Source organism: Porites lutea, chromosome 3 (assembly GCF_958299795.1).
Source record: "Porites lutea chromosome 3, jaPorLute2.1, whole genome shotgun sequence".
Taxonomy (NCBI): domain Eukaryota; kingdom Metazoa; phylum Cnidaria; class Anthozoa; order Scleractinia; family Poritidae; genus Porites; species Porites lutea.
In genome coordinates, this window is record NC_133203.1 from 4551612 (window position 1) to 4579585 (window position 27974).

At 38.0% G+C, this 27974-nt stretch overlaps 5 protein-coding genes across 5 annotated transcripts; all 5 read right to left on the reverse strand.

Moving 5' to 3' along the window:
- Positions 1 to 236: 236 nt before the first annotated feature.
- LOC140931461 (pancreatic secretory granule membrane major glycoprotein GP2-like) lies at positions 237 to 9487 on the reverse strand. Its single transcript, XM_073381274.1, has 8 exons — positions 9154 to 9487; positions 7993 to 8115; positions 4327 to 4401; positions 3251 to 3634; positions 2595 to 2723; positions 1611 to 2196; positions 994 to 1295; positions 237 to 373 (listed from the first exon to the last, which is right to left on the reverse strand). Exons 1-8 carry the CDS (start codon positions 9485 to 9487, stop codon positions 237 to 239), a joined length of 2070 nt encoding a protein of 689 aa, XP_073237375.1.
- A 683-nt stretch (positions 9488 to 10170) lies between these two features.
- LOC140931462 (uncharacterized protein KIAA1958-like) lies at positions 10171 to 11737 on the reverse strand. The gene has a single exon (XM_073381275.1). The coding sequence runs from the start codon at positions 11521 to 11523 to the stop codon at positions 10171 to 10173; it is 1353 nt and encodes a 450-aa protein (XP_073237376.1). The 5' UTR covers positions 11524 to 11737.
- Positions 11738 to 12130: 393 nt separating this feature from the next.
- On the reverse strand, positions 12131 to 14327 carry LOC140931463 (ZP domain-containing protein-like). The gene is made up of 3 exons (XM_073381276.1): positions 14111 to 14327; positions 13215 to 13343; positions 12131 to 12720 (listed from the first exon to the last, which is right to left on the reverse strand). Exons 1-3 carry the CDS (start codon positions 14325 to 14327, stop codon positions 12131 to 12133), a joined length of 936 nt encoding a protein of 311 aa, XP_073237377.1.
- Positions 14328 to 16058: 1731 nt separating this feature from the next.
- On the reverse strand, positions 16059 to 20908 carry LOC140930246 (ZP domain-containing protein-like). Its single transcript, XM_073379920.1, has 6 exons — positions 20233 to 20908; positions 19902 to 19940; positions 18836 to 19241; positions 18184 to 18363; positions 17431 to 17738; positions 16059 to 16829 (listed from the first exon to the last, which is right to left on the reverse strand). Exons 1-6 carry the CDS (start codon positions 20393 to 20395, stop codon positions 16693 to 16695), a joined length of 1233 nt encoding a protein of 410 aa, XP_073236021.1. The 5' UTR covers positions 20396 to 20908; the 3' UTR covers positions 16059 to 16692.
- A 462-nt stretch (positions 20909 to 21370) lies between these two features.
- LOC140930247 (uncharacterized) lies at positions 21371 to 27513 on the reverse strand. The gene is made up of 3 exons (XM_073379922.1): positions 27230 to 27513; positions 22537 to 22942; positions 21371 to 22106 (listed from the first exon to the last, which is right to left on the reverse strand). The coding sequence occupies exons 1-3, from the start codon at positions 27420 to 27422 to the stop codon at positions 22004 to 22006; spliced, it is 702 nt and encodes a 233-aa protein (XP_073236023.1). The 5' UTR covers positions 27423 to 27513; the 3' UTR covers positions 21371 to 22003.
- Between the last annotated feature and the right edge of the window lie 461 nt (positions 27514 to 27974).

Here is a 27974-nt window from a genome sequence, read left to right on the forward strand (position 1 = left end):
CGACTACCAACGCGTGTTTTCAACGTGGGGTTTACATAATTCCACTAAAGTAAAGAGAGATATTCAAGCATTCAACTAATACCTGTTTGAAAGTTTATTAGTGCATTATTTAGTGACTGCAAGTTAGTTTAGTTTAGTTTTATTTTAGTTTGTATTCTCAGAAATTAGGACACCTCCATCTATTCCCCGTCGGCTCTGTCCAGTCTATTATTCTTCTTTAGTTCCTCTTGAACCCGTTACTGTTCATAACCATTTGCAAGCACGGAATACCCAGTTGGGTTCTTGCGTGACTTTTTGTATACCATCATTGCTGTACCCACCAGGCAAGCGACGCAAAACACTGACAGAGCCATCACGGGAAACGGACTGTAGCCTAGAAAGAAACACAATAATCTTAATCACTTAAGAATGAGGTTTTTAAGTCCAGTCCTTTTTTAATAGGTGTTCCATTGTCAACACGGAACATGCATTTTAGTAAAAATGTCTAATCTTATCAGGATGAAATTTCCTAATGGCTTTTAATTTGAAGTTAACGGACCAGTTGTTAAATCAAAAGTTTAAAATTAATTTTTGCTGTCGATATTTTGATATCATTTTCCCGCCAAAAGCCTTTTAAGCTCAAAAGTATAAGAATTGCAATTTTTGCTTGCAGCTGAATCGGAAGATATGTTAGTTCAGCACCATGTCATTTGTTGGGTCTACCACCATCCAACATGTTGATTTAGCACTATCCATCATACTGATCCAACACCATCACACATGTTGAGCCAACTCCATCCAACATGTGGGTCCAGCATTGCTGGATGGTGTTGGGTCCGCTTGAGCGTTCTTTGATCCAGTTTTCGTTTTTAACTGATCCATTAGCATGGTATAAAATCTATGAACGGTAAACACATATTTTTATAATAATGCAGCATGTTTCACGAAACGGTTTTGGACGAAGTAAGGTGGACAAACTGTAAACCAGCTGGAACAGACCCTAATGTTACTTACTTTTCTTATCCAAAACATTCGAGTTGGTGTCCTCACGTTTTTCACGTGCTAGACGAAGGGGGCCCTGGGACACCGAGTACACATCATCGGTTATGTGACCGCCCTCGGAGCGCTTCTTTCGGTCTCTTATCGGGCAGGGCTTAGCGCACTGAGAATTTGGGTCTGTTGCGTTACAAATAATCACGTGACAATGGACAAATACAAGTGGGTGGTCAGCAATAAACTTGAATGCTTCCAGGCGAAACCGCTGGGCACTAGGTGAAGGCGCAGCAAGGAACTTGACGGTTTCGTCAATCGGGCACCTGGAAAAAGAAAAGGGGTAAAGTTATCCATAACTGGTAATTAAGGTTGTTGTTGTTCTTCATGTTGTTTGTCGTAGTAATCGGCAATGATAACCTTTCTCATTAAGGTTTTTTCACTATATTTTGTTGGATTCTGCGGAAGATAGAAAATAATTTTTACAGCGATACAACTTTTTTCAGGGTTAGTAAATGTTTGCAGATTCAGAATTTTCTGAACTAATTTTTTTTGGACATGCTGCAAGAATTGGTTTCACCTGAATCTCGATCAACACTACACTAGTGTCTTTAATAAACCGAGAAAGCAAGTTCATTCACCTGTTTTTAATGATCTCGTGCTTTAAGACGTTCATCCTATTCTGTGTAGGTGTGGCATAACAACGATCTGCTCTGATTGACAGCCTCTTATCATCTGACGTCACCGACACCTCAAAGAACAAATGCTGGCGTAGAACCACATCCACAGGAAAATCGCTCTTCATGTAAGGACTAAGGAAGCTGCCATCAGGAAACATCTTTAAAGCAATGGTGAAATTTCCCTTTCCTTCATCGTTAAACATGAGTTTTCTTTGATTGGGTCTCCAGCTAACGGATGAAGTGACGCCATATCGGGAATAGAAACAGCTGAATTGAATTTCTATTTCACGCACGCGTGTTATGATATCTTCTTCACCCACGGGAATCTCTAAAACTGAGTTAGAGTAGACAATAGTGGAGGGTGTGTGCCTGCTTGTTGTCTTACAACCGGTCAATGGTGTAGTGAGAGAGAAGTGTGTTCCTGTTTCTCTAGCTTTGCATCTGGTGTCCAGGAGTCGAAGATGCTCTCGGTCAATACCGCGGAGGAGGGACTTGGGAATAACAATAGTCATGTTATGGCTGTTGCAATGGACGTCGACCCCTGGGGCTAAAAAGAATAGAAAACCAAGAAACGTTCTTAAATATTTAACTAATTATGTTGAAACGCTGACATTTTAAGAGGGTCACGTATAGGGGATTTGCTCTCTTAGATTATATCTCATGTAGTAGGGAATGATGATGCATGTAGCTTTGCTTGTTGATACCTGTCTACACTCCCACCCCTTTCGTTATCCATGCCCTTTCGACAGATCAACACGCAACCACACGAACCATTATTCGCTTTTTTGCTTTAAATATCGCGCTTCCTTCAGTAAGTTCTATACATAATATCCAAAATTGTTGTTTGAAACTTGAAGGGTTTTTTTAACGGAAAACTGAAACCCGAGGATTTTACTGTTTTTGCCTATTTGTGCATGTTTATTTAAGTTGGCAACAATTACTTACCATAGCACGTCCGATTATCCGACGATAAGATTAGCTCGGGGTCTGGACATTCACATATGTAGCCTTCTGGAGTGTTAACACACTTGTGACTGCAGCCGCCATTATTGGACGCAGAACACTTGTCCAAAACTTAAGAAAGAGAACAATTTGGTTACTAATGACAAGCAATCGGCATATATTTGAACATCTTTCACTGCTCGGCTTAAATAGTTTAAATGTCAGGTTTACACAAACAACAATTCCATACTGTTTTATTAATCCTTTATTATTGCTTTGCTTTATAAGTTTAAGATATGACCACAAGGAAACTGTCAAATTATCTTGTTTACACCTCTCTGAATACACTACAAAAGTAGAAAGTGAATGATGGATAACCTTATATTTGATTCAAAAGTACTATTCGTTCGTTGCCAAACCCTACCTCACAGTTTTCTTTTTCGACATTCAGTATTGTGACTGTCTACCTTAAAACTCCTATTGTTCAGTTGTAGATATAAGTGACGTAGTTGAATTTTATTCATAAAAAAAAAGAGAAAAATAAGAATTGAAAAAGAAAAACCCTTGCGCCAAGGATAAAATTGAACTCAAAAAATGTTCAGTGGCCTTTAGCAGAGGCTGAAGATTCGGCCTGTATAAGCATAAATTCTCCGACCTACCTTCTTTTTCGCAAATGTAAGGGCGGCGTTCTGAACATCGGTCGTCGTACCACTTTCCTGAAGGAGACGTGTTCATCACTACACACTCCTCATTGATGTTATTAGGTTCTCCAACACCCCAGTTGGAGTAAGTAACCTTCTGTCCATCGACCCAAATCCACTGGTTCTTATTGTTGTCGTCCCTGTGCAAGCCAATCCACATAGTAGAGGTTCTTCTAATAGCACCGGCGACTGCCAGTTGTTCAGAATCTGAGTTGACTATCAAAAGGTGAGAACTCATGGCCTCACAGGAGAGCTTTGCTGCATCCCATCTCAGGGCTTTTGCAGTTGAAAATTTATAACAGGAGTCATGGATATGAAACCAACCATTTGGACAAAGCGCCTCTGACAAAGGAAAGAAATGAATAGACAGCATTTAAATAAAAGATTAGAAGGACGCAGTCTACTTGGTTGCAAAGATTTCTCCCAAAATAGGTAACGAATAAATTTACAGCGTGCAAAACTGAACTCTTCTCAATTCAAAATTCATCGAATACCAAATTTTTCAGTTGTACAGAATTGAAATGGTTTCAAGTCAAGATTTGAAACTAAAGTTCTCTCGTTCCCGCTTCTTCGACATTACATCCAAGTGCCGAACTCTTGATCTGTATAAATTTTATACAGAAATATGATATACTTGATCTCTTTAAAACAGATCGTGAGGTAACACGGAAGTCGGTAACGGTTTATGACTATGACAGAGCGTGGCTTTTTAAATGCCTAACTCCCATCTACGACCACCGGTTCTTTTCTTTCCAAAACCAGACTCATATCGGTTTTGTTTTTTCGGTGTTGGCGATTCGATATCGACCCTAAAGAAATACACACGAAATTTTTAAACTGCCCAATGATCTATCTATTAAGGCTCGAAATCTTTTAAAAGACAAAAAAGACTCACGATTTTTGAAAAACAAAAACAAAAACAAAAACAAAAAAACCCCCAACTGATTAACGGAAAACGGAAACCCACGCAGCCTTTTTAAATATTGAGCCCTTGAAACAACGCACTTTTAAAAAATACATGAGCTACTTCGTACCATCACTGTATACATCACCCAGTTGTCCATCTGCTGATATCTTCCCAGGACAGCAGCCAAGGAACTGAAGTAAGACTGCAGAAATTGGCACAAAATGCTTCAACATGTTAAATGCCCTTCCGCTGTGCTTTAAGAATACCCAAATGCTCGATATAAATGCCTTGTTTTTCCTGAGCTAAGCCTATCAAATTGATTGATATAAATGACATTGACCCTTTCTGTTAATTTGTCAACGAATGTTGAGTTTGTTTTAAAAACAAGGCAATATAAACTATCAAGAGTTAAATTTATGAAATCATAATTATTGTAGTGGTCCTAAATATAACCGTACGTTAGGTAACATTTTGAACTCTTTTTTGATTTAACCGTCAAATAACCAAGCGAAAGGGCACATTTTAAGCCATTAGGCTCTTAATCTATTTATGAACACATCAAATTTCAATTTTAATATCAATAACTCGATGGAATAACAAGTTTTTTAATTTTTATTTTTTACATTATACCTTATCAAAAATATTTCCGAATCTTCTCTTTCCCTCTCGAGACATTTTTTTTTTAATAAGGGAAAACATACTTGTAAATATTCGTGACTGTTTCCTTGATGAAGTCTAATTTGATTCAAGATGACACACTTAAATATTATATGCAATCATCACCCTATTTGTTATTCGTTGGGATATGCAATATAAAGGTTATTTATACATGTCTTCTTTTCAGGTTGTAGAACTAACACTTTTTTCGAGGAAGTTAAGGGAATTCATTGCAAGGCCTATTGCAATGAATCATTTTCACAATGTTACTATGGTTACCAAAACACTTCGAAATCTTGTCAGTATTATTCCTTGTGCTCATGCATTAAAGCCATTTCTATTTAGACCTCGCTGACATTGGTAGTTTGTAACATGTGAACAACAAAGAAAAACTTAATACAATTAACTCTCGTATTTGCATTAAAATGACCCCATCGCGATAAGAAATAAGCGTAAGTGAGTCATAAGTCAAGTAAAAAAAAAAAGTTCGAATCTCTCGGAATTGCAGACAATAACTACTTTTATAAATGCATACGGTACATATAGAGACAAAACAAACCCTAAATCAATGCTAAAAGGCATTTTTACTTTGGTCAGTACTTAACCCTATAACATGATAAGTGTTTTGAGTGCTTAACCCTAATAACGGCAATTTTCGGTGCTTAACCCCGACCTGACTCATTACTTGACTGATTGACTGATAGACTCATAAAATAAGCTTTCTTCATCGTGATATTATACAATGTTTATGCAGAAAGACAAACAACTCAAGCTGGACATGGGTGAGAACTGTTTCATAATTTACAAATGTTATCGAATTAGTAATTTCAGCTGCTATTTCAAATTTTCAATTGCTTCTGATCAGGAGCCCATAACCCGTTCTGAATGATTCCATCAAATGTCTTACTTGGGCCGATGGCTGTGTTTATGAAACAAGAAAAGATCTAGCCGCGTACATACTGACGCACGAATAACTGCAGTTATCATTCAACGCAAATTTTTCTTCCCTTTCATTGGCCGAGAGCCCACCCCGTGACCTGGAAAAATAACTGCCTGCAAATAATGGTTTGCTCATGCGCAATGTCGTTCATCTGTGTTTGGCTGCAAAAATTATGCTGCTCATGCGTAAATGAAACCGCACTTTTCTCCTTCTTACAATCGCTCTTGCTTGCAAAATGTCAGATATTCGTATGTGTAATGAAATGGTGACTCGTGAAATTAGGGAATAATTTCACGCGCGTTTTGTCCAAAAAACTCCACTCTCTCAAATGTTTAGACCTTAAATTTGGTTTATAAAGTTCAGAATTTTTCAGACTTTTTCGGCCAAATACCTGTTAGAATCCTTCTTGATGTTTTCTTGTGTGTTCAGGTTTTCTAAAGCGTCTTTTTGTGCCCTGACGTCTTCATTCACGGCATTTTAAAACTTCGTCGCCATCTTGACACTGAGACGTACGGAAGGGTTGCCATGGCAATTTTGTAATTTCACATGTGAAATTAAAAATTAACGCTGAAATTTCGCGCCAAAATTAAGGCGTAATTCGTCACCTATGATATTAATTAAAAAACAAACTCGGTGACCGATGATAAAACAATTATTGAACTCGGTTATCACAAAATATTGTGATTTGTTAGTGTCTCGCCTCAGTGTTCGGCTTCGGCAAATAATTGATCTGCTCGCCACCGACGAATCACGATATTTTGCTAAACCTCATCCAATAATTGTTAATAATTAGGCGGCTAGGTGAGGTCATTGACATTACAGGGAAATCTCCGACCGAGACCTCGATGTAGCGATAAACGCAACGTGAATTGGAACTTGCGATATTAACGCGCGTATCGCCATGAAACCAAAAAATACTCTTGTGCTCAGTAAATATTGATATATTGTGTAAGCTGCAGAAAACAGTCAGGTTAATTCATTTGTACCGCGTAGTTGTCGTGCATTAGTGATTTAAGGCGAAGTCGTCTCAAGAGCCATCTCAATTGAGTTGTATATGAGAACTTCTTACAGTCGCCTACCGATAACTCGAACCCTCTAGTTCAAGTCATCGGGCGTTCGATGCAAATCACGGAAAATAAGGAAATAGGCAAATAGATGAGGAGGGAATACAAGTATCATGCACACTTCACTTCAAGGGGAGCAAGAGATATAGATTAATATATTGAAAAAGGAATTTAAGCAACAAAGTTTGGTTGATACAATTTATAGAGATGGACACCGAATAACAAACTGAAGTACAAACAAAGAATAGACAGGGTTGTTTTGAAATGAATTCAGGGCTCATCCTCGGTGTAAGAACCTGTTAACCTCACGGATCACGTAAAACGAAGAAAACAAAGAAGTAAACACAATAGAGCCTAGAGAAACAAAAGGCGCGAAACAAAGAAAAAGTTCACAGGTTCTTACACCGAGGTAACCCCCTTAAAACAGTTCTAGCTGTCGAGAGTAAAATTACGTAGAAATGATCTAAAGTGGAAACAAGAATTACTTCGAGCTAGCAGCAGATTCGAGTTATCATGGGTTCGAGTTAACCGGGGGTAAAATAACAGGAAATCCAGGGAAAATCGAATTTGGTTCGAGTCAGCGATGGTTCGAGTTATCAGAAGCCATCTTCATATTTGGTAAACAGTTGTTGGTAAGCTGAATGACATATGACAGAAGGATAAGCACAGGCAACATATCGGCGCTGACTTAGTAACCTGCTAATAGACCGTTCCACGATTTTTCAACTTTTGCTGGACTGGGACTAGTTGACAAACAACTGCAGGAGGGGCTTGGAAGAATGCCTTAAAATCAGTCAAGATGGCAAGTTACGAAGTGATTTGTTGAAAACTAAAGAAGATTTAGCTCCGAAAAGTCGTAGAATTTTACGGACGCTTAAATGGTATTGGGCACGATTACCTCAACATGGGGTTTACGTAATTCCACTTCAGTAAAGATAGATATTCAAGCATTCAACTAATACCTGTTTGAAAGTTTATTACTGCATCATTTAGTGACGGCAAATAATTGTTTAGTTAAGTTTTATTTTGGTTTTTATTCGCAGAAATCAAGACACCTCCACCTATGTCCCTTTCATCTATGTTCAGTCTATTCTTCTTCTTAGTTCCTCTTGAACCCGTTACTGTTCATAACCATCTGCAAGTACGGAATACCCAGTTGGGTTCTTGCGTGACTTGTTGTATGCTATCATTGCTGTACCCACCAAGCAAGCGACGCAGAACACTGACAGAGCGATCACGGGAAACGGACTGTAGCCTAGAAAGAAACACGATAATCTTAATCACTTAAGACTGAGGTTTTTAAGTCCAGTCCTTTTTTAAAAGGTGTTGCATTGACAACACGGAACATGGATTTTAGAGACAAATTTTCAATCAATTTCTCTAACCCTTTTATTTGACCTTTACGGGCCAGTTGTTAAATCAAAAATTGAAAATTAATTTTTGCTGCCAATCGTCAATCTTCTGACATCATTTTCCTGGCAAAATCTGTTTAACCTCAAAAGTATTGAAATTGCTAATTAAAACTAGTTTGGAAGAGACCAATTCTGTTTGCAGCCGAATTGGCGTGACGTTTGTCCAACACTGATCACAAAATATGGTGGTACAGACCATTCAATATGCTGTTCCAGGGCCATCCAACATGTGGTTCTAGGACCATAAAACACGTTGGTCCAACACCAGCCAACCGTGCTTATCAATCACCACTGAGCATGTTGGTCCAATTCCGTTCATTATACTCTTCCACACCAGTACCACCATGTTGATCTAAAACATCACCATCCTACACGTTGGTCCAACACCATCTTGGTGTGCAACACCGTCCAACTTTTTTTAACCAATATTTTTTCCACCATGCCTGGTCATGTTGGTTCAACACCAAGCAGCATGCTAGTCCAAGACCACCCAACATGTTTTTCAAACATCTTGCTGTAAGTTGGTCTACCACAATAAATCTGTTGGTCCAACACCATGCCACATCACGCTATCCAGCACGCTGATCTAACACCACCCAACGTGTTGGCCCAACACCTAGTAGCATGTTAGTCCAACGCCATCCAATATGTTTTTCCGATACAATCCAACAGTTGATCCAACTCCCTGGATGGAGTTGGGTTCCGCGTGAGCGTTCTTTGATCCTGTTTTCGTTTTCACCTGATCCATTAGCATGGTATAAAATCTATCATTGGTAAACACATATTTTAAAAATGATTAAGCATGATTCATGAAACAGTGTTGGACGAAGTTAAGGTGTATAAACTGTGAATCAGCTGGAACAGATCCTAAGGTTACTTACTTTTCTTATCCAAAACAATCGAGTTGGTATCGTCACGTTTTTCACGTGCTAGACGCAGGGGGCCCTGGGACACCGAGTACACTTCATCGATCATGTGACGGTCCTCGGAGCGCTTCTTTCGGTCTCTTATCGGACAGGGCTTAGCGCACTGAGAATTTGGGTCTGTTGCGTTACAAATAATCACGTGACAATGGACAAAGACAAGTGGGTGGTCAGCAATAAACTTGAAGGCTTCCAGGAAAAACCGCTGGGCACTAGGCGAAGGCGAAGGAAGGAGCTTTACTGTTTCGTCAACCGGACACCTTGAAAAAAGAAATACGGTAAAGTTATCCATAGCTGTTAATTGTTGTCGTTGTTTTTCGTGTTGTCTGTCGTAGGAATCAGCAATGATTAACCTTTCGTATTAAGGTTTCTAGGGCGGTAAATATATACACTCTATTTGGTTGGATTCTTCGAAACAGAGAGAAGAATTTCTACAGCGATACAACCGACCTGGATACAGTTTGGTTGGATGATGATGGCCGCGTCTTTTGAAGCTGGCTAGATAGAGATTACTTCATGGTTGGTGAGTGCGTACGATTTTTATTCACGAGTTGTGAAGAATCGAAAACGAACGAGTGAGCGCAGCGAACGAGTGAGTTTGCGATTCTTCACAACGAGTGAATAAAAATCGTACAAGCGAACCAACCATGAGGTAATTTGTTTATTATATATGTACTGAGATATTACAAAATAATGTTAACAACTATCAATTGCGCGGTGAAATCAACACAAAGACCACAACGAGTTGCGAATGATTTTATTCGAGCAAACTGAACGTACAAAACTTCCTACAACATTAAAGTTATTCAATGACTCTGAAGAAAGTGGAACAAAGTCTACTTTTAAACGATTCTTTAACTTTAAATAACAATGAAAATTTTCAGCTTTAAATATCGCCGTTCAAAACCGTAACTAAGATATAAAATTTGAAAAAGTTTACTGTTTTGTAAATCTAATTATAGTAATGCATACATTCTAATCAGAGTCAGAGTCCAGTACTTTTAGCATTTTGTACCTCTTTGGAGAAGACTTTACCTCAACTTCTTGGATTGCCAACTTCGGGGATTGATTGAGGCTGTTAATAGAAATGCTGAATTGACCTCCATGAATAACAGCGCCCGTGAAAAGCGACATCGCTTGTTGGTGATGATCTGCCGCCGAGCGACCCGCCGAGCTAGCTGAAGGATCAGTGGAGCATTCTCCAACTTGAGATGAATTAGTTTTCTCTAAGCTATGCACATTCCCGGACATCAGTTCACTTAAAGTACGAGACATTTTTACTTGCTGTTTTTCAGAAACTACAGAATAATTTGTCACACTTTGAAGATTTTTATGTCCCGACAGTTGAATAATATCTGTCGCTGGGATGTCGTTGTTTGTTAAAGTTTGGATCATTGTTTGGCGACCGCTATGGTTCTTTACATTGGGCCCCAGCCCGGCTTTTTCTGCCATTTTTTTCATTAACGAATTCAGCTTGTTCACGCCAACGGCTGACTTTTTAAACCATGGTTTAGAAGAATCTTGTTTTTTACAGTTATTTACTGCTAGATAAAATGGCGCGTTGTTGTCGTTCATTTCCGACGGTCTTTTCTCCGCGTAGAATTTGTAAACAGTGACGGGATCTCTTTCACTTCCCTGAACCGAAAACATTTTCGGTTTTATTTGCCTGACATCTCTGGGATTTTCTCCGGTTCGAGTCTTAGTTTGTCTCTCAGTATACTCTAAAAATTCCTCGCCATTTGTAGTTTGGCGTAGTTGCACATCGCCCCAACACATGTCTCTGTGTTCCTTACAACCACGGAGACCGAAATAGACTGTGTTGTTGAACCAAACTGTATTCAGTAGAGCCTCAGGAGTTGACTTTCCTAACAATCCTTTGTCATACAGCAGTTTTATGTCGTCTTCTGTGAGGGGAACTGAAGCGTTTGGTTTATCGCCTTTGCCTTTCTTCTTGAGATCTCTTTGTTTTGATTTTAATGCCGTTCGTGCTTTTTCAAACTCGACGTCTCTCATAATGCTGTAGCCGTAATTCTTCTTCTTTAAATACCGTTCAAAACTGGCCATCATAGCACGCAAGGAAGTGGGTTCGTAATCTTCGTTGTTTTCTTTCTTTCTTACTGTTATGATAAATTCGCTGATGAATGAACTCAGTTCGTGTGGGGGAATTTCTTCTACAGGCCTTGACTCATCTTTTAGCCTCAAAAACTCCTTAAGCAAAGCAACATTCTGTTCAGTTTTCTTCCTGGTGTTTTCGTTTTCTTGTCCTTCAATAAATTCCTCTACTGAAGTTATATCTGCAAACCTTGAATTGCTCGAAGAAGACGCCATGGTTTTCCTTTTGCCTAGTGACGCCGTCAGTGAAAGGCGGGAAAATCGATACGATTTTTGTCACTAGTGAAAACTTTCGTCTGCGGGTTGTGATTGGTCATACGGTATTTTTCACTAGTGAGAAAAATCGTACAACCAATCAGATTGCGTGTACTCTGCAACGCATCATTTTTATTTGACATATTCATTTTGCAGTAAATCTCAGTACATATATAATAATATAGTGTTATTTGTGTTTTAATGAATAACAAAGCTATAATAGAATAAAGTCAATATTGTTAAAGGGCCATAATTAGTTTTACTATAATGTGCCCTTCTCCATTCTAATTTTTTTTCTTTTTTTTCTTATGTACACGTAGTTTAAACAACCTTGTACTAATTAATATTGTGCAACTAATGTATTATCTATAGATTGGAGCAAAAATAAAATACAAATACAGTTTCACTTAGGGTTAATAAATGTTTACAGATTCAGTACATTCTGGACTAATATAAATGCTGTTGGACATGCTGCAGGGAATGGTTCCACCTCAATCTCGATCAACATTACATGAGTATCATTAATATCATTAATAAAACCGAGGAAGTAGTTATATGTCAAGTTCATTCACCTGTTTTCAATCAACTCGTGCTTCAAGTCGTCCTTCCTGTCATTAGAAGGTGTGGCATAACAACGATCTGCTCTGATTGACAGCCTCTTATCATCTGACGTCACTGACACCTCAAAGAACAAAAGCTGGCGTAGAACCACATCCACAGGAAAATCGCTCTTCATGTAAGGACTAAGGAATTTGCGGTCAGGAAACATCTTCAAAGCAATGGTGAACTTTCCCTTTCCTTCATCGCTAAACATCAGTTTTCTCTGACTGGGTCTCCAGCTTACGGATGAAGTCACCCCATATCTGGAAAAAAAACAGCTGAATTGAATTTCTATTTCACGCACGCGTGTTATTATATCGTCTGCACCCACGGGAATCTCTAAAACTGAGTTGGAGTACACAACAGTGGAGGGTGTGTGCCTGCTTGTTGTCAAACAACCGGTCAGTGGTGTAGTGAGAGAGAAGTGTAATGCTGTTTCCTTAGCTCTGCATCTGGTGTCCAGGAGTCGAAGATGCTCTCGGTCGATACCGCGGAGGAGGGACTTGGGAATAACAATAGTCATGTTATGGCTGTTGCAATGGACGTCGACCCCTGGAGCTAAAAAAGAGAGAAAACCCAGACAAGTCGTTAAATATTTAACTAAAAATCTTGAAACTTTGACAGGTTATTGTACAATTCAGTACTTGGTGATAAATGGGTATTAACGGTAGAAAAAGAGAGCGAATCCCTGTGCGCCGTGAAAGTTATTTCTTGGGAAGAGGGACACGTATGGGTCATTCGCTCTCATAGATTATTCTCTCTTATAGAAGAGAATGATGATGCATGTGGCTATGCTTGTTGTTTCCTGTCTACGCCCGCACTCCTCTCATTAACCCAGGCCCTTTCGACAGATCTACTTGCATCCGCACGAAACACTATTCGCTTTTGTGCTTTAAACCGCGCTCACTTCAGTAAGTTCTATACATACGTATCCAGGATTGTTGTTAAAAAGCCGGATACTCGAAGGTTTTCTAACAACAAACTGAAACCCAAGGATTTTATTGTATTTGCCTATTTCTGCATGTTTAACCACGTTAACGACAATTGCTTACCATAGCACGTCTTGTTATCCGGCGATAAGATTAGCTCGGGGTCCGGACATTCACATTTGTGGCCTCCTGGAGTGTTAACACACTGGTGACTGCAGCCGCCATTATTGGGCGCAGAACACTTGCCCGGATCTTAAGAAACAAAGATTAGAATTATTTTGTGACTATTGTGCAAGTATAAGTATTCATGGATATGAAACCGGCCATTTGGACAAACCGCCGCTGACAAAAAGACAAAATAAATAATACACCGTTTAAGAAGAATGCAATCGGCTTGAATGGTGGAAAACACTTTTTCAAAAAGACTTAAAACAAATAAATTTGCAGTGAACTCTCTATCAATTTAAAATTTTTTCGAAGACCAAATTTTGCAGTTGTACTGAATTGAAACAGTTTGCTAGTAAAGATTTGAAACTAACTTTACGTTGTTTCCTTCCAAGTGAATCTGACACTTCGTTGTTTTAAAGGAACGTGACCAAAAGCCCTGTCTCAGAGAATAAACTTTGTACAGGAATATATACACTTAATCTCTTTAAAGTAATTTGGATTACTGAAGTTGAGACTTTGCGTGTACCCACTCTTCGATCGATTCTTTTCCCTACAAATCCGGACTCATAATCACATCGTTTTTGTTCTGTTTGTGTGGAATTCGATAACAAGATAGTGACCATAAAGAAATAGAAGACGTTTAGAACTGCACAATCATCTATCTGATTATTTTTAAAACACAAAAAAGAATCACGGTTTTTGAAAAAAAAAAAACTGGCCAAAGAAATAACTTAAACCCACGCACGCTAGCTCACTTACGCAAACTCTTACTTTGCCCCACCGTCGGCCTCTATAAACTTGAACCCTTAAACAACACATTTAAAAAAAAAAACACTTGAACTATTTCATACAATCACTGCGGTATACATCACTCTGTTTCCAATCAGCCGTCCGCCCTGACGTTTTTTCTTCTCGATTTCCCGCCATTATTTCATCCGAGAAGTGTCCTGTATTTCCATGTCGTTCTTCTATTTCTAAGTCTTTATCCAAAACTGCTGATATCTGTTTAGGACAGCAGCTAAGGAACTGAATTAAGACTGCAGAAACTAGCACAAAATCCTTGAACATTGTTGAACGCCCTTGCAATGTGTTTCAAGAATACCCAAATTGTTGACGTTAAATGGTATAAATGCCTTGTATTTCCCTGAGCTAAGCCAATCGCATTGAAACCAATTTGATTTATGAAAATGACATTGACCCTTTAATTTATTTGTAAGCAAATTTTTAGATTTGTTTACAAAATTAAACGCAATTTAAACAACTTAAACTTGATGCATGAAAAATATTTTGCTGTATAAAGTTTAATTGAAATGTAACTTTACAACAGGTAACGTTTGGAACTCTTTTAAGGTTCACCGCCCAGTAAGCAAAATAGTACATTTTATTAGGTTTGAAGTTTGAAGCGTTATCTCAAGAACTGAATGGAATAATGAAGAATTTTATTTTCATTATTATCTTTTACATTGAACCTAATTTTTTCATCTCTTTCTATCTCTTTCCCTTCTGAGTTCTTAAAAAAATTAAAAAAAAATAATAAAAATTAAAAAAAAAACAGGGAAAACATACACTTGTACACATTCGTGACCGTTTCCTTGATATGTAGTCAAAATTAATTCAAGATGACGCGTCAAAATATTAAATGCAATTATCACCATATTTGCTATTTACTGAACTATGAAAGAAAAGGATTATTTAATAAAAATGCTTTCTTTTCAGACTGTGAAGCGCTAACTAAAACTCATTAAGCGAAAGTTAAGGGAATTCATTGCGTGGACTATTGCAATGAATCATTTTCACAACGTTACTATGGTTACCAAAACACTTTTGTCAATGCTTAACCCTAATATGGCTGTTTTCAGCGCTTAACGTCATTAACCCTAATCACTACTTGCAGTGCTTAACCCTCATCCGACTCACTACTTGACCTATAACTCGTTGAATTATAAGACTCATAAAACAATGCTTTCTCCATCGTGATTAGTATTACACACTGTTTAAACTCTATGCAGAAGAGTAAACAGTTCAAGCTAAACACGTGTGAGAACTGTTTCGTAATGTGCAAATGTTATCGAATTAGTAAATTCAGCTGCCCTTTTTTTATTTTCCAATTGCTTCTGACCAAGAGAGGATCGTGGTTCTGACTGATTCTACAACATAAGGCAATGCCCTGTGTTTATGAAACAAGAAAGTACGTCTAGTCGCGCACATACGACTCAATAATAAAAATAATTAGGCAATATGATAGACTAAACAGACTCAAAGCTAGAAGCATGAAACTTTGAAAAAGAAAATAATTATTACAAGAAACACTCATAATCAGCAAGTTTCTGCATCAGCATTTGTTGCTTGTGATTAAGCTCGTGACGAGAAAAATATAAAAAGTTCTCGCATTCATTTCAAACGACTTGCTTAAGCTTTACTGCGATACTGAAAGATTTAACCTTCAAACAACAAATGAACAGAAAAAAAGCTTAATTAAAGTGTTGTTTATTTAACATAAGGTCAGGGAATGACGCAATTTTATCGATACACAAGAGCCCGACTGATCACACTATTTTCTTACCAGAATCTGGGAAAGTTAGCTTCAGGATTCGGAATACTGGGATTTGAAATCCTGGAATCCGGAATTCAACACAAGGAATACAGAATCCAGCTATCGACAACCAGGAGTTATGGGAAACGTGTTTCCCGTGGTTGAGCTACATTCGTCGAACACAGGACTGTGTTTATGTTAATTTGTTCTCGTTTCATTTCAAGGCTTTATTTTAGTGGCTTTCAAAAAAAAATCATATCCCATCCTTACCGTTAACGTCATTTTAATTCCCTTTCTTTTTTAACACTGATCAATTCTCATTGGAAATGAGAGCTTGTTCTAGGACAAATCTACAACTATCTGATAATCTATATCGAGGCTCCCTCGAAATTTTTTTTTTTTTTCAGTTGACTATAACAAATTCTCATGGAATATATTTTCTATCCCACATTTTGCAACTGTTTACCTGTAAGAAATGACCTTTTTCATCCTAGCTCTAGGCACTACGGAAATTAGGGGAAATTTTTTATTTCCTAAGTATTCTTAGACATTTTCAATATCTGAAATTAAAAGTCTGAAGGCTTATATGTTCAAAACAAAGTACAAAAACGAGTTTCTCAACAATTTCTGGAAACTGAAAAACTACGCAAGAGGATAACTGAGAAGTCGGAATAAAACAATCAGCATGATTTACTTCGTTTCTAGTTTTCTAAGAAAAAGAGAGAGGAAATTGCTCATTTTTAGCGTTCGAGACTCTTGTCTTTACAGCTTTCAAACTATTTAACCTATTAGACAAAAAATACAAGCTTTCGCTCCATTATTTTACGTGGCGTTGACTTGCATGTCTGTCCTTAGGAAGTGAAAACGCGAGTTCTGAAGCAAAACTTTGCATGCAGTTTGTTAGTTTTGAATTTCTTGGACCAGAGTCGAGTAGTGCTTCACCGTCTTCCTCTTGTTCCCTATCGCCATGTAAGCTGCACCAATTATACACAGCGCAAGTACGCCAACTAGTATAGCGATAACAGGTATGTTTGGACCTGAAATAAAGAAAAAAATCCATGAACTACTATTTAAAACGTTCTTCCCTCTTTTGTTTGTTTTTTTTTTGCTCATTTCGGTTTGATCTATCGTGTGTTATTTTTGATGATTTTCTCTCTTTTTTTTGACATTCGTAAAATTTGAATGAAGTTAACCAAAATACGTTTTTGGTGTCAAACGTGCGGCGCAATTTCCAGTGTCACCTCTTGGGGAATTCCCTTCGATCCGATAAGTTGTGTTCAGTGGTTTGAATTAGATTATGTAAATTAGATATGATCGTATATGTGAGTTTTGGGCTGGTGGACGAGTTTTTCCACGTCAGATACTGATAATGACTTCTACGTGGCGAAAACCCCTTTTTCCCTCTTTCGGCCAGTTCCATTTCGACGCCAGTCACCGAAGCAAGACTAAACTAACCACCAACGACAATCTTTTTCAGAAGGCTTTTGATTTCTAAAACGTTTCTCGTCTTAGTTCTAGACTAATGACGTTCCTTGTTTTCATTCAACTCTACAAAAAAGTTCTGCCAGTCATGTCAGTTATTTTGGCTGCTTTCTGGAGCAGAACAATGTTTATGAAGGTAAAATAAACTAGATCTACCTGCACTTTCAATTGAGCTGCTTCTCCCTTTAACATCAACCTCTTCTTTTAACAAAGACAGAGGGCCCTGGGCAAGAGGGTATACGTCATTGCCAAGCTCAGCTGCATAACTGACGTCACGTTTGCGTCGTTCAACGTCTTCACAAATGCGCACGCATTTGGAGTTTGGGTCCGAGGCATTACAAATTCGTACATGACAATGGACGAAAACAAATGGGTGATCACCAATGAACGAGAAGCTTTCTACGCTAAATCTCTCAGACAGGTGATTAGATGGATGATAGATAAGTGTCTCATCTACTTTACAACTGCAAAAGAAACAAAATGGACACCAATATAATTTTAACACCTGCCACTATTGGTTTAAGCAAAGGTCTGGCTTATCACTGTTGATATCTGGGCCAATCATTGCGTTAGCCGTAGGAGAAAGCAGCCTAATCCCGTCTCTATAAAATAGCCGAAGAGGCTGTTTCGATCCTGATACCAATACCCCGTATATTATACAGCCTTAGAATGAGGAACATCTGGTAGAGCCATTGATTCGAGTTTACTTTTCAAGTTTATTCAGTAATTTATTTCGCGTTTTGTTTACCTATTTTCAAAACGCTTCGCTGTAATAAAGATGAGAATTGCATATATTAATTTTCACGGGATAAAGATATTATAGAGATTTTGTGGCCACGAATCCTTTTTTTCCTATTTTTTAAACCGGCCTTTTTTGTGTTCTGTGCTTTTTAAATATTTTTTTCTCACCCCTTTTGAATTATCCAGTACTTGGGGTTACTGTTTCTGTTTGATGAAGGCGTGGCGTAACAATCCCTGGCGAGGATGGTTAGCCTGTGGTCATAAGTGTCAACTGAAGCTTCAAAATAGATCCTCTCCCGTAGCTTCTTCATAACGGGGAAGTCGCTCTGAGTGTATGGTCCTACGAATCTAAAAACGACGACAAATATGATCGCATATTGTTACTTGTGAGAAAGTGCACTGAAAATGTGAGAATGTGACATATTCCAAACTTCAATTCATGTATTAATTTATATTTAAGGACATTTAGATATTCGCATAAATCTGCAGTTTTTTTGACGGTCCAAAGGAAATCAATGGTGTCAAGAATGTTGTACAGATTTCAGTGCACGCCTTGTGTGCCTGTTCTTTCTTTGGAATCATGGGATTGCAAACCAATGTGCTTCGTTGTCAGTGCTTGCTTTTGGTTTTTAGTGGATTTAAGTTGTTTGGGTTTCACAGAATTCAAGCCTATGGTATTCATATAGGGAACTAAAGGCATTTAATCCTTCCCAGTAAATGGTCCTTCGAACCGGATATGGTCACCAGTTTTCCAGGAAAATAGGCTAACAGGGGCTAACTTTTTATTTGTACCCTCTATCAAATAACAAAAATATGTTACCTCATATCTGGGAACAAGGTGAGCTTGATAACAAATCTTCCAAATCCTTTCTTTGAGAAAATCACTTTCTTGCTAAAAGGCTTCAAGCCAACGCTAGTTACCACGCCATTGTTGTCATAGTAGCAGTGAAAAGGAATCTGAAAATCAGGGACGTGAGAGACGACGTCCTTTAACATCGGTGGAACGGGTAAAGCTTCGTTGGTGTAAACAACGGAAGAAATTGTGTGCCTTCTTTTGGTACCACAGCTGGTCAGAGGTACGTCGAGGAAAAAGTGAGTGAGATTTTCAGAAGCTGTGCAGCTCACGTTCAATGCTCTGATGTGCTCTCGGTCAGCTCCACGAAGTACGTACTTGGGAATGGCGATGACCATGTTGTTTTTGAGGCAAGTCACGATGGCCTTGTCAGCTGAAGTACAAAATTATATTAATAACAAGATGTCACTAATTTATAAAGGCTGGCAACAGAACTGGTATGACTTCCCAGAGAACGTTTGATGGAAAGCCATTGTTTTGCTAATCTGGGTAATAATTGCCAAGGGGCAAGGGAAGAAGTTAAATAATCATCATTTTGCAGTATAGTTTGACACTCAGTCTTTGCTTTTAATTCTTTTGTTATAACTGCACATATACATTCTGTGTGCTGAAAAAATATATATATAGGCAGTTTCTCCATATTGGTGGAAACCTCTTGTCAAATCAATCAAAATTTTTCCAAATTCAAGTGGGACATTCAGCCCTTATGAATCACTAAGTATCATAACTTTTAAGTATTTTCTATCCACTAAGCCAGTTTTAAAGTTCCCTCATGAATAACCAAACTAAGACTAAAAACTTTACCTTTTGGCTAGGAGATATTGTATTTTATACCAAAATCGAACTAATAGAGCTGTGTGGGAGCTTTTTTCAGTAACGTTTTCTTTTATGACCCTCGTTGAAGAGGGGTGAAGAAAGGCGGTGGGAAACGGTTACCGAGAAAATATAATGTAGTTACCAAAGGCCAAAACTGCCAGTAATTAAACGCTTTATCGGCTTTTCATTATGTTATTAGACAACTCATTTAACTAACCTAGGTTGTCATCTGCTTGATCGAATTCCTCATCATTCTCTGAAAAACGAGCAAGCAGCAGTTGTTAGCCAAAATATAATACAGTAATTTGTACAAGGAGCTCAAGAAGGGCTCACCCTACTAAAACGTCAAGTACCGAACGTGCACGGAATGTGCAATTCAAATAGCTAGCTATAGTCTAAGTAATTGCATTTCAAAAAAGCAGATACTTGTATCTAAGTTGTGGTCGAACAAAGTCGATAATACTCTAAATACTCAGTTTGCATTTTATGTTAAACTGGGTCAGCAAAAGTCAGTACATGATACTAAGCACAATTTTATTAACACTTACCTACAACATGAACGTTCTTCGAAGAGGTATCGCTATTTTCTGTTTCCGTCGCAGCTCGCATGGCTTCTTGAGGGGTGTCGTAGGAAACAAGTTCATAACAGTTCACAAAGACAAAGTAGAACTGAAAAATCACAAATAAGGCGGTCTTGCCGCGTGGTTTCATGATAAAATTAACGCTTTACAGACAATAAGAACGACATTTAGGTTGAGAAAAATATTCCGTAATCTCAGTGAACTCATGCATCACAGAGAACAAAGAAGGATAGCGGAATAACATAACGTAGTGTTTCCTTTTGTCGGCCCTAATTCCTTTGCATAATTGGAACACGGAAAATCTTTCTCAGTGATCCATGAATCTGCGTAGTGCATTTTAAAGAAATAATCCTTATTAGCGATTATTCGCCATGACGGAACGTGACATTACTACATCAGTTGTAGACTGAATCAATTATGATGCTTGGAAATACAGTCAACTCTTAATTCTAAGAAGGACACCGCCGACGGGGATCAAGTGCCCCTTAAAAAGCTGCCCGTCTTATAGAGAGTTTTTACTGAACATCGGGAAGGACCCATCACTAATGGGGGTTAGAAAAGAGTTGACGACTGTAGCAGAATTCATTTGATTTTTCTTGTTATTACGATGTCCAAGTAATTCGAAAGTTTTCAGTAATCTCGCTTTTGCCCACACTCAGAGCTTTATCGATCAAACAAGAAATATAGAACAACTGACTATGGCTTTTTCGATTCGGGCAATAGACATCTCTTTCTCATCAACAGTTTCCTCATAACTACATAATTATATTTTTGTGCGTATCGCATGAAAATTTCAGTAATTTTCATTCCATTTTGTTTTACTTACATAAAATATAGTTTTGAGCTCATATATTTTAACTGAAAGTCACTGGAAAAATTCTTCGATTTGATTAAAGGGTTGTCACGGTTGTCTAGCATTGGGTCGATACTGTGCCTATAACGCGTCTTTAGTTGCTAAGGAACTCAGTTGACGTTAGCGAAACATTTACTTGTAAAAGACAAAATCACAATTTCGTATCAAACAAATATATCTCCCAAAGCATTATTCCAAACGTTACAAACGACAAGAATGACACTGACTTTGAAAAACGTTTAGGCTAACAAGTTCAGTTCAAAAAAGGGAATTTGCAATCCGTTTTAATCTTCTTCAGGTTTGTCCATCCGTGTCTCCTTTTGTAATTGCTCTGTTATTTAAATTTTCCTTATTTTTATGTTTTACTTAATTTGGCGACGGCCTTTACTGTTTGAATTTTGATAATTTTTGTGACACAGCTTTCATAACCCTTTAAACCCTAAGATCAAATTTTGAATTCTCATTTGTTGCCCCTATTCGTTTCCCACAGAAGTAGTGGGGAAAAGTTGATAAAACATCAAGCAAATTCATCTTGTGTGATCATGTCCGTGATTCTCATGACCACTCTGCTTTACAAAGCATTGATATTTAATACAAGGAGAAATTTGATGCTGATCACTCTTAGGGCTTAACTTAAAGGACATAACAGCATCGTGCTTCGTTCCAAAGTCACTATATATCTCTACTATATTTTCCTCTATAATAGAGTCCATTCAAAATATTGTATCCCTGGATCCCGAGCCGTTCCGGCTTCTTCCTGGTGTATTTTGTCAAGTTTACTTTCACAACTTCAAGTGGGTGCAGCGACTGTTGTATCGCCCATACTTCGTGGTGCGTCGATATTACTGCCTTTACGTTACTGTATCAAGACAAACTCAGTTAACGCTAGGGAACACCCTCTCTATATTCGGTCCTTTCTTCTTTTTTAACGGTTGTGTGACTTTTCCTTCTTGCTGGGCAGGTAGGATTACCGGAATAGAAGAAAAGCCTGGAAAAATAAAACAGAAAGAAAAGTACGTGGGACAGACGATATTTAATCTGGGTAAAATGTTCATCATATTTCAGGTGAAGAGTTTATCCTATACCCTTAACGGTTTTCTATGAAATGATAGTTTGAGCCCCTAAAGATCAGGGGGTCGTCTTGGATAAGGTTATTAAAAGTATTATGACATCTTTGTTTTGTCCCTTCCATTCTTCGGTCATTTTCTTTGATCGTCAGTTAAAGTGGCTATCTCTTTAAGTGGGACACCAATTGAGTGACCTCTATTCAAACGCCTTTTTTAGCTGTCACTTAACGAAAACCAACTCATACAAGTACTTGACAAAAAGGCTCATGACTTATAGCCATGAATAGAGGGCCTAGGCCCAGCCTTAAACAGACTTGGATTGATAGACTCTTGTAATGGGACATATCTTACCGTTCATTCCTACATATGTTTTCAGTTGATGCGAAATCTTGACCAGCAGCTTGTCTCGATCCCATTTTCGCTCTCTTTCTCCTTGTTAGAGCACCAGTAGATACGATACCATGTTTGGAATAATGGCAACTGAAGGAAATCCTAATTTCTGGTGCTCTCGTGATAACTGTTGTCGGTGAAAACACTTGCCGAACCATATTGCTGTATACTACACTGTCATTTGTGTGCCTGCTCGAGGTGCTACAGCCAATCAACGTCGTCGTTAGAAAAAAGTGCGTTCCATTATCTTTCGCTGTGCAATTAGAGTCCAGGAGTCGAAGGTTCTGTCGATTGACGCCCAGAAGTAAGGACTTGGAAAGAAAGATGGACATTTCGTTCGGGTGGCATTTCACGACTGCACCGCAAGCTGAAAGATAAAAATCATTGTAAGGAAGTATCAGACAGCTTATGATATTCCGACTAAGCTTTTATAAAACGCGCACCGTTGGAGTAATTGTTAAGTGTCATCGTTGAAAGAAGCCATGTGGAAATTGAAGTCTGCAGGTCATTATGGGAAATGAGCGGAAAAATGGGACACGTGGTCACTTGTTAAGACCAAATTAGGTAAATAACCATTTTTGCAATTTTTTTTTAATTTTAAATAAATAAATATTGTTCATTTCGGTTGTTTACTAAATAACCAATTGTGCATTGATAGATGACCAACTTTCCATTCTGGTCATGTATAAAAAACCAATCTCACATTTTGGTTATTTAAAAAGCTTTGCGTTTTGGTTATTTAGAAATAACTACTTTTTAATTTGGGTTATTTGCTAGATAACCAAATTTCAGTTTTGGTTATTTGTAAATAATCATGTTTATATTTTGGTAACTGTAATGTGGTTATTTGTAAATACCACCTTTGTTTTGGTTACATACGAATAACCACTCTAAATACTAAAAATACATTTGGCGTCCAATAATAGCAAAGATGATCTTTCCACGTGTAAATCTGGGGGAGTTACGTTTATATTTTAAATAGGGGGTTTTTCAAATTATGGGCTTCATCGGGGAGGTTTGTCTCATATTTTCGAAGTGGTTTTTTATCAGTTTAGCGAGGAAGGAGTTCTTGTTGGGCTTACGCAAGAGAAGTCAATTAAAGGGAAATTATTACCTATTAAAAACCCAACAACATTAACTATTTATCAGGAAGAATAGGAAGACAAGATGGGAAAGACTGCAAACGTTGAAATAATGAATGATAAATTTGACACAATATTTAACCATGAATACCTAGGAGGTTATAAATTCCGCCTGAGACCTTCTCTTCAAAGGCAAGCACATAGATCAGTGACAAATTATTTACTCCCACATTAGAAGAAAGAGAAAGACAAGGCCAGAGAAGAAAGAGAAGAAGAAAGACAACGTAAAAACAATTTTGGGAAGTTTCTCTTTAGTAATTTTAGTCAAAGATCCATATTGCTAAACAAATTTAAACACTACCAAGTTCATTTAAGGACTAAAGAAGCTCGCTTACTATCAGCAGATAGCATTTTTTATTTTCAGAATATGCCATTTCTTAGTTCCAAAAACTCTCACTTTCAAAACGAGGCTAAGTACAAAACCTTTCCGTGAAAATGTGTTTTATTCCCATGAGAATAAAAAGGCATTTCCATATCAATGGCTTAGCACTAAGCCTCGCTTTGAAACAGAGTCTTGGGGCAACTCCGAAATGACCTGTTTTGTAGGGTTAAAGAAGTGTAAATTGATTATTTCATGCGTTAATGACCTGGATATCTCCTTGTTTATCAACAGTTATCGGGAAGAAAGACACATGTACACATTAAAGTATTAACTGGACCTACTAAATAATTAAACTGACTTGTCAAATGGATGTGATCTGCGATTCAAATTAACACGTAAAGATTAAAAATTAACCCTATAGAAACACTACGTTTCGGCGTACGGAAACGATACACAACATACTATAGAAAAGGAAGGTGTGAAAAAAAAAGCATTTAACGTCACTATTCCGCTTAAGATACGCATGAAAAGGTAACACAACTAAATAGCGCACGCAGGCAAATAAGACAATTACTACAAGATGGCGTTATAAGGGGGGGACACAGCCCTGTGGCAGGTTCTAGCGACTTCAGGTTATGCGCACAGCAAAAACACAAGCCTCACTTATCGCCCCACTACCGTGGGGTAAGACAAGAGTATTGGCAGAGCCTTTCTTATCTCCCCAGCACCGCACGAGCTGGATCGGACAAGATTAAGGCAAATGAATAAGATGGCAAGACACAAGCAATGCCGAAAGCTTGGGGGAAGTCGCAACGCAGACTTAACCGCACCACAAGGAGTGACCCCCGAAACTTTATTGATACCTAACACAACAAAACTCCTCCATAGGGAGGGAGGGTGGGTAACAAAATTACTGTAACTGTTTGCTTTCGTGCAAGCTAGGCGAATAATGACCAGGTCTGAAATAGCAAAACTTTATAGCTAGACAGTGTCTCAAATCTCGACCAATGAATACAGTTGTACCATAAGCTACCTAGTCTTATCATGATTAAAGTCTAGCCATGAATAGGGCCTTGAAAACAGGGACCAATGTGCGCGATGCTAAGAAAAATATGATGACAAACATACGACAAATTAGTCAGGTTCCAACCACGAACAGTTTTGTTTGTATCTTAAAATTAGCGTGCTTTCATTCATAAATAAGGCTTTAAAGATCGAACAGAGCATACATTGGGGCAGGCTACCTTAGCCTACCCCCCCCCCCCCCCCTGAGGCTTAACTACATTTACCATCTGGTAAATTTCTTACAAAGCAAAAACATAAAAAACATCGATTAAACAGGAAATATCTGGTCCTTAGTAACTGCTTCAGTTCTTGTACTTGGTGTTCTACAGCAATCATGTTCTTTCTTCTCTTTCTTCTTCTCTTCTAAACATCGTCACAAAAATTATAAAAAAGATCGAAGAAATAAATGATGAAACAGCCATAAAAAGACGAGGCATCAATCCATCAGCTTGTTTGCTCTTCGATTCTCCATCAAAAGACCATCGGGCAAAATGCTCACAATTATTGGTAAGCAAATTATATCCTACTTCACCAACTCTAGAATTAGCTCTGTCTACAATTTCCGAAATCGGAAGGCTACAATGTTTTTCTACATACGCTTTATCCCATTCTTCGATGAAAGCGTTGCATTTTTCCTTCTTTATGACTGCCATGCTGGGATTTGTGGTGGAATGAAATACACTGCTATAATTCAATAGACTGTCAGAGGTATTCAGTCCTCTAGCAGACGTTACGTGGAAGATGTCTTCATTTTCTCCACGGACTGCATAGTGGTCGTAGAAGGTTCTTGGAAAAACTATCAAATCACCATCTGAACCAGGACAAGCGTTAGTTTCCTCTGAGGCCATTTTCTTGTAAGATAGCGTGATTTCATACAGTGCAAATCAGTGTCGTAACCTCGATCTATTAACAAATCGACTAAAGTGCTCGAGTAATCATAAACTGTTATCTATGATAAAATGCAATCTTGCAAAACTTTTACTATCCAATCAAATCTTTCGAAATTCACACTAGGTGACGTGGCTACTTGAAATGACCGTCAAACAGCTGCGTGTTAGTTCTGTTGTGACAATGAAAATTTGATGAAACCTCTCCTTCCGTTGAAAGTTGAATTTAGGGTCAAAAGCTCCATTGATAGCTTGGTCAACACATCTACCTTTAACTGCATCAAAAACGCTTCTGGATCTGATCTCCTGATTCAGAAACCGGTTTAGCCGAATTAAGTGCAACGATCGAATGTGCGGTGGTTTCCTTTTTTTTCAAGCTTGGTGATAATAACTCACCTTTCCATATTAGCATCTACGATCAGGGAGAGAGATGATTTTGCATTCCGAAAGAAATTTTCCTCACAACTGACAATGCAATGGCATCCCCGCAAACCCGGCCCATTCCTTTGGGTTGATGTAATTGTGTATGTATGTACGCTTTTGGCGTTTGTACTCATTTATTATGGCGCGTGCTTTATTGTTTATTTTCTTGTTTAGTTGACGACGTGTGCGTTTAGCTTGGTTTTTTGAAGTATTGCATTTACTTTGCGTTGTTTTCCTAGCAAGTATCTTTGTCGGCGGAAACTGCGCTCACGTTCAGTGTTCTGCCATTGGTATAGGACTGAAATGGTGCCGAAACCATTTTCGCGTGCACATAACTTATGACTTACAGATATTTTTAGCAGCGACAACAAATTTGAGGTCTGTCCCACTGGAAATGAAAGTCTCTCAACTGGGGTCATTCTTTTTAGCGGGGTCTTCAGCCCGTACAGCTCTTGCCTTTGGACACATCGCTATATTTAAGCTCATATTACGTACACTTTAATAGTACGGGCACCCAAGCGTGTCCGAGGTAACAGAGGCTGACTGTTTCATTATCTCAGTGGGTCTGCATATAAACGTCGAGTATAAATTCAGTCAGAATTAAGAATTACCTACCGTTTACTCTCATCAAAACAATAATGGTTGAGTGGTCGGTGGAAAGTTTCCACCGAAGCTAGCCGCCACAGGTAGAAAGTTGTTTCTAATTTTTAAAATTCACTGTTCCGGAAACTTTGAGTTTGAAGCGAGATTTCAGAGATCTATTGAGGCATAATTTGATCGATGTAAGTTAAGAAGCAGTGGTACCCTAACAATACCTTTAGAGTTAAATTCCTCTTGATCCGTTTCCATTGATGACCGTTTAAAGTCGCTCCCGTAAACCATACATTTGTTGGCCGTCTCTTCTGATTCCTCCTCGCTGTAAAGATGCTGTGAAGATGTATTCAATGAAAAAGCAATAATGATAAAGACTATCACAGATAAACGACTATTCGCCCTTGAAATATCCATTTTGGACCGACTTAATTTAACAACGCTGTTAAAACATTGATCTGTGCTGTGACCAGACCTAACTTATACAAAGAGTTATAATGCTTCAATGCCCCAGGTTTGCGATTTTGCATATGATTACCTTTTGTTTGTTTTCAAACAGGAAAATTAAAAATCTTTGTAGCTATTTGACAGTGTGCGCGTGTATAAGTCAATCTCCAAAACCTCAAGCCTGTGAGGAAGGTTGCTTATTGTTTTTACTCAGTATCACTACAGTATCACTATTACTTATATTATTTTTACTATTACTTTTATTTTTAGAAACATTTTAAAGAAACTTTTTAATTTTAGAGGCTGGCATTATTTTAACAAAAACTAAAAAAATAAAAAATAAAAAAATATAACTTTTATTATTATTAAATTTGAACTAACTCCTATGCTTTTAGTTTGAAAATTTCATGTATATATTTATATGGCGAGGAACTATAATTACCCTACTGCAGTTTTTTTGTCTTTTGTGTATAGGTTTTAACACGATTTTAATAAAGTTGTATGATTATTATTATCATTATT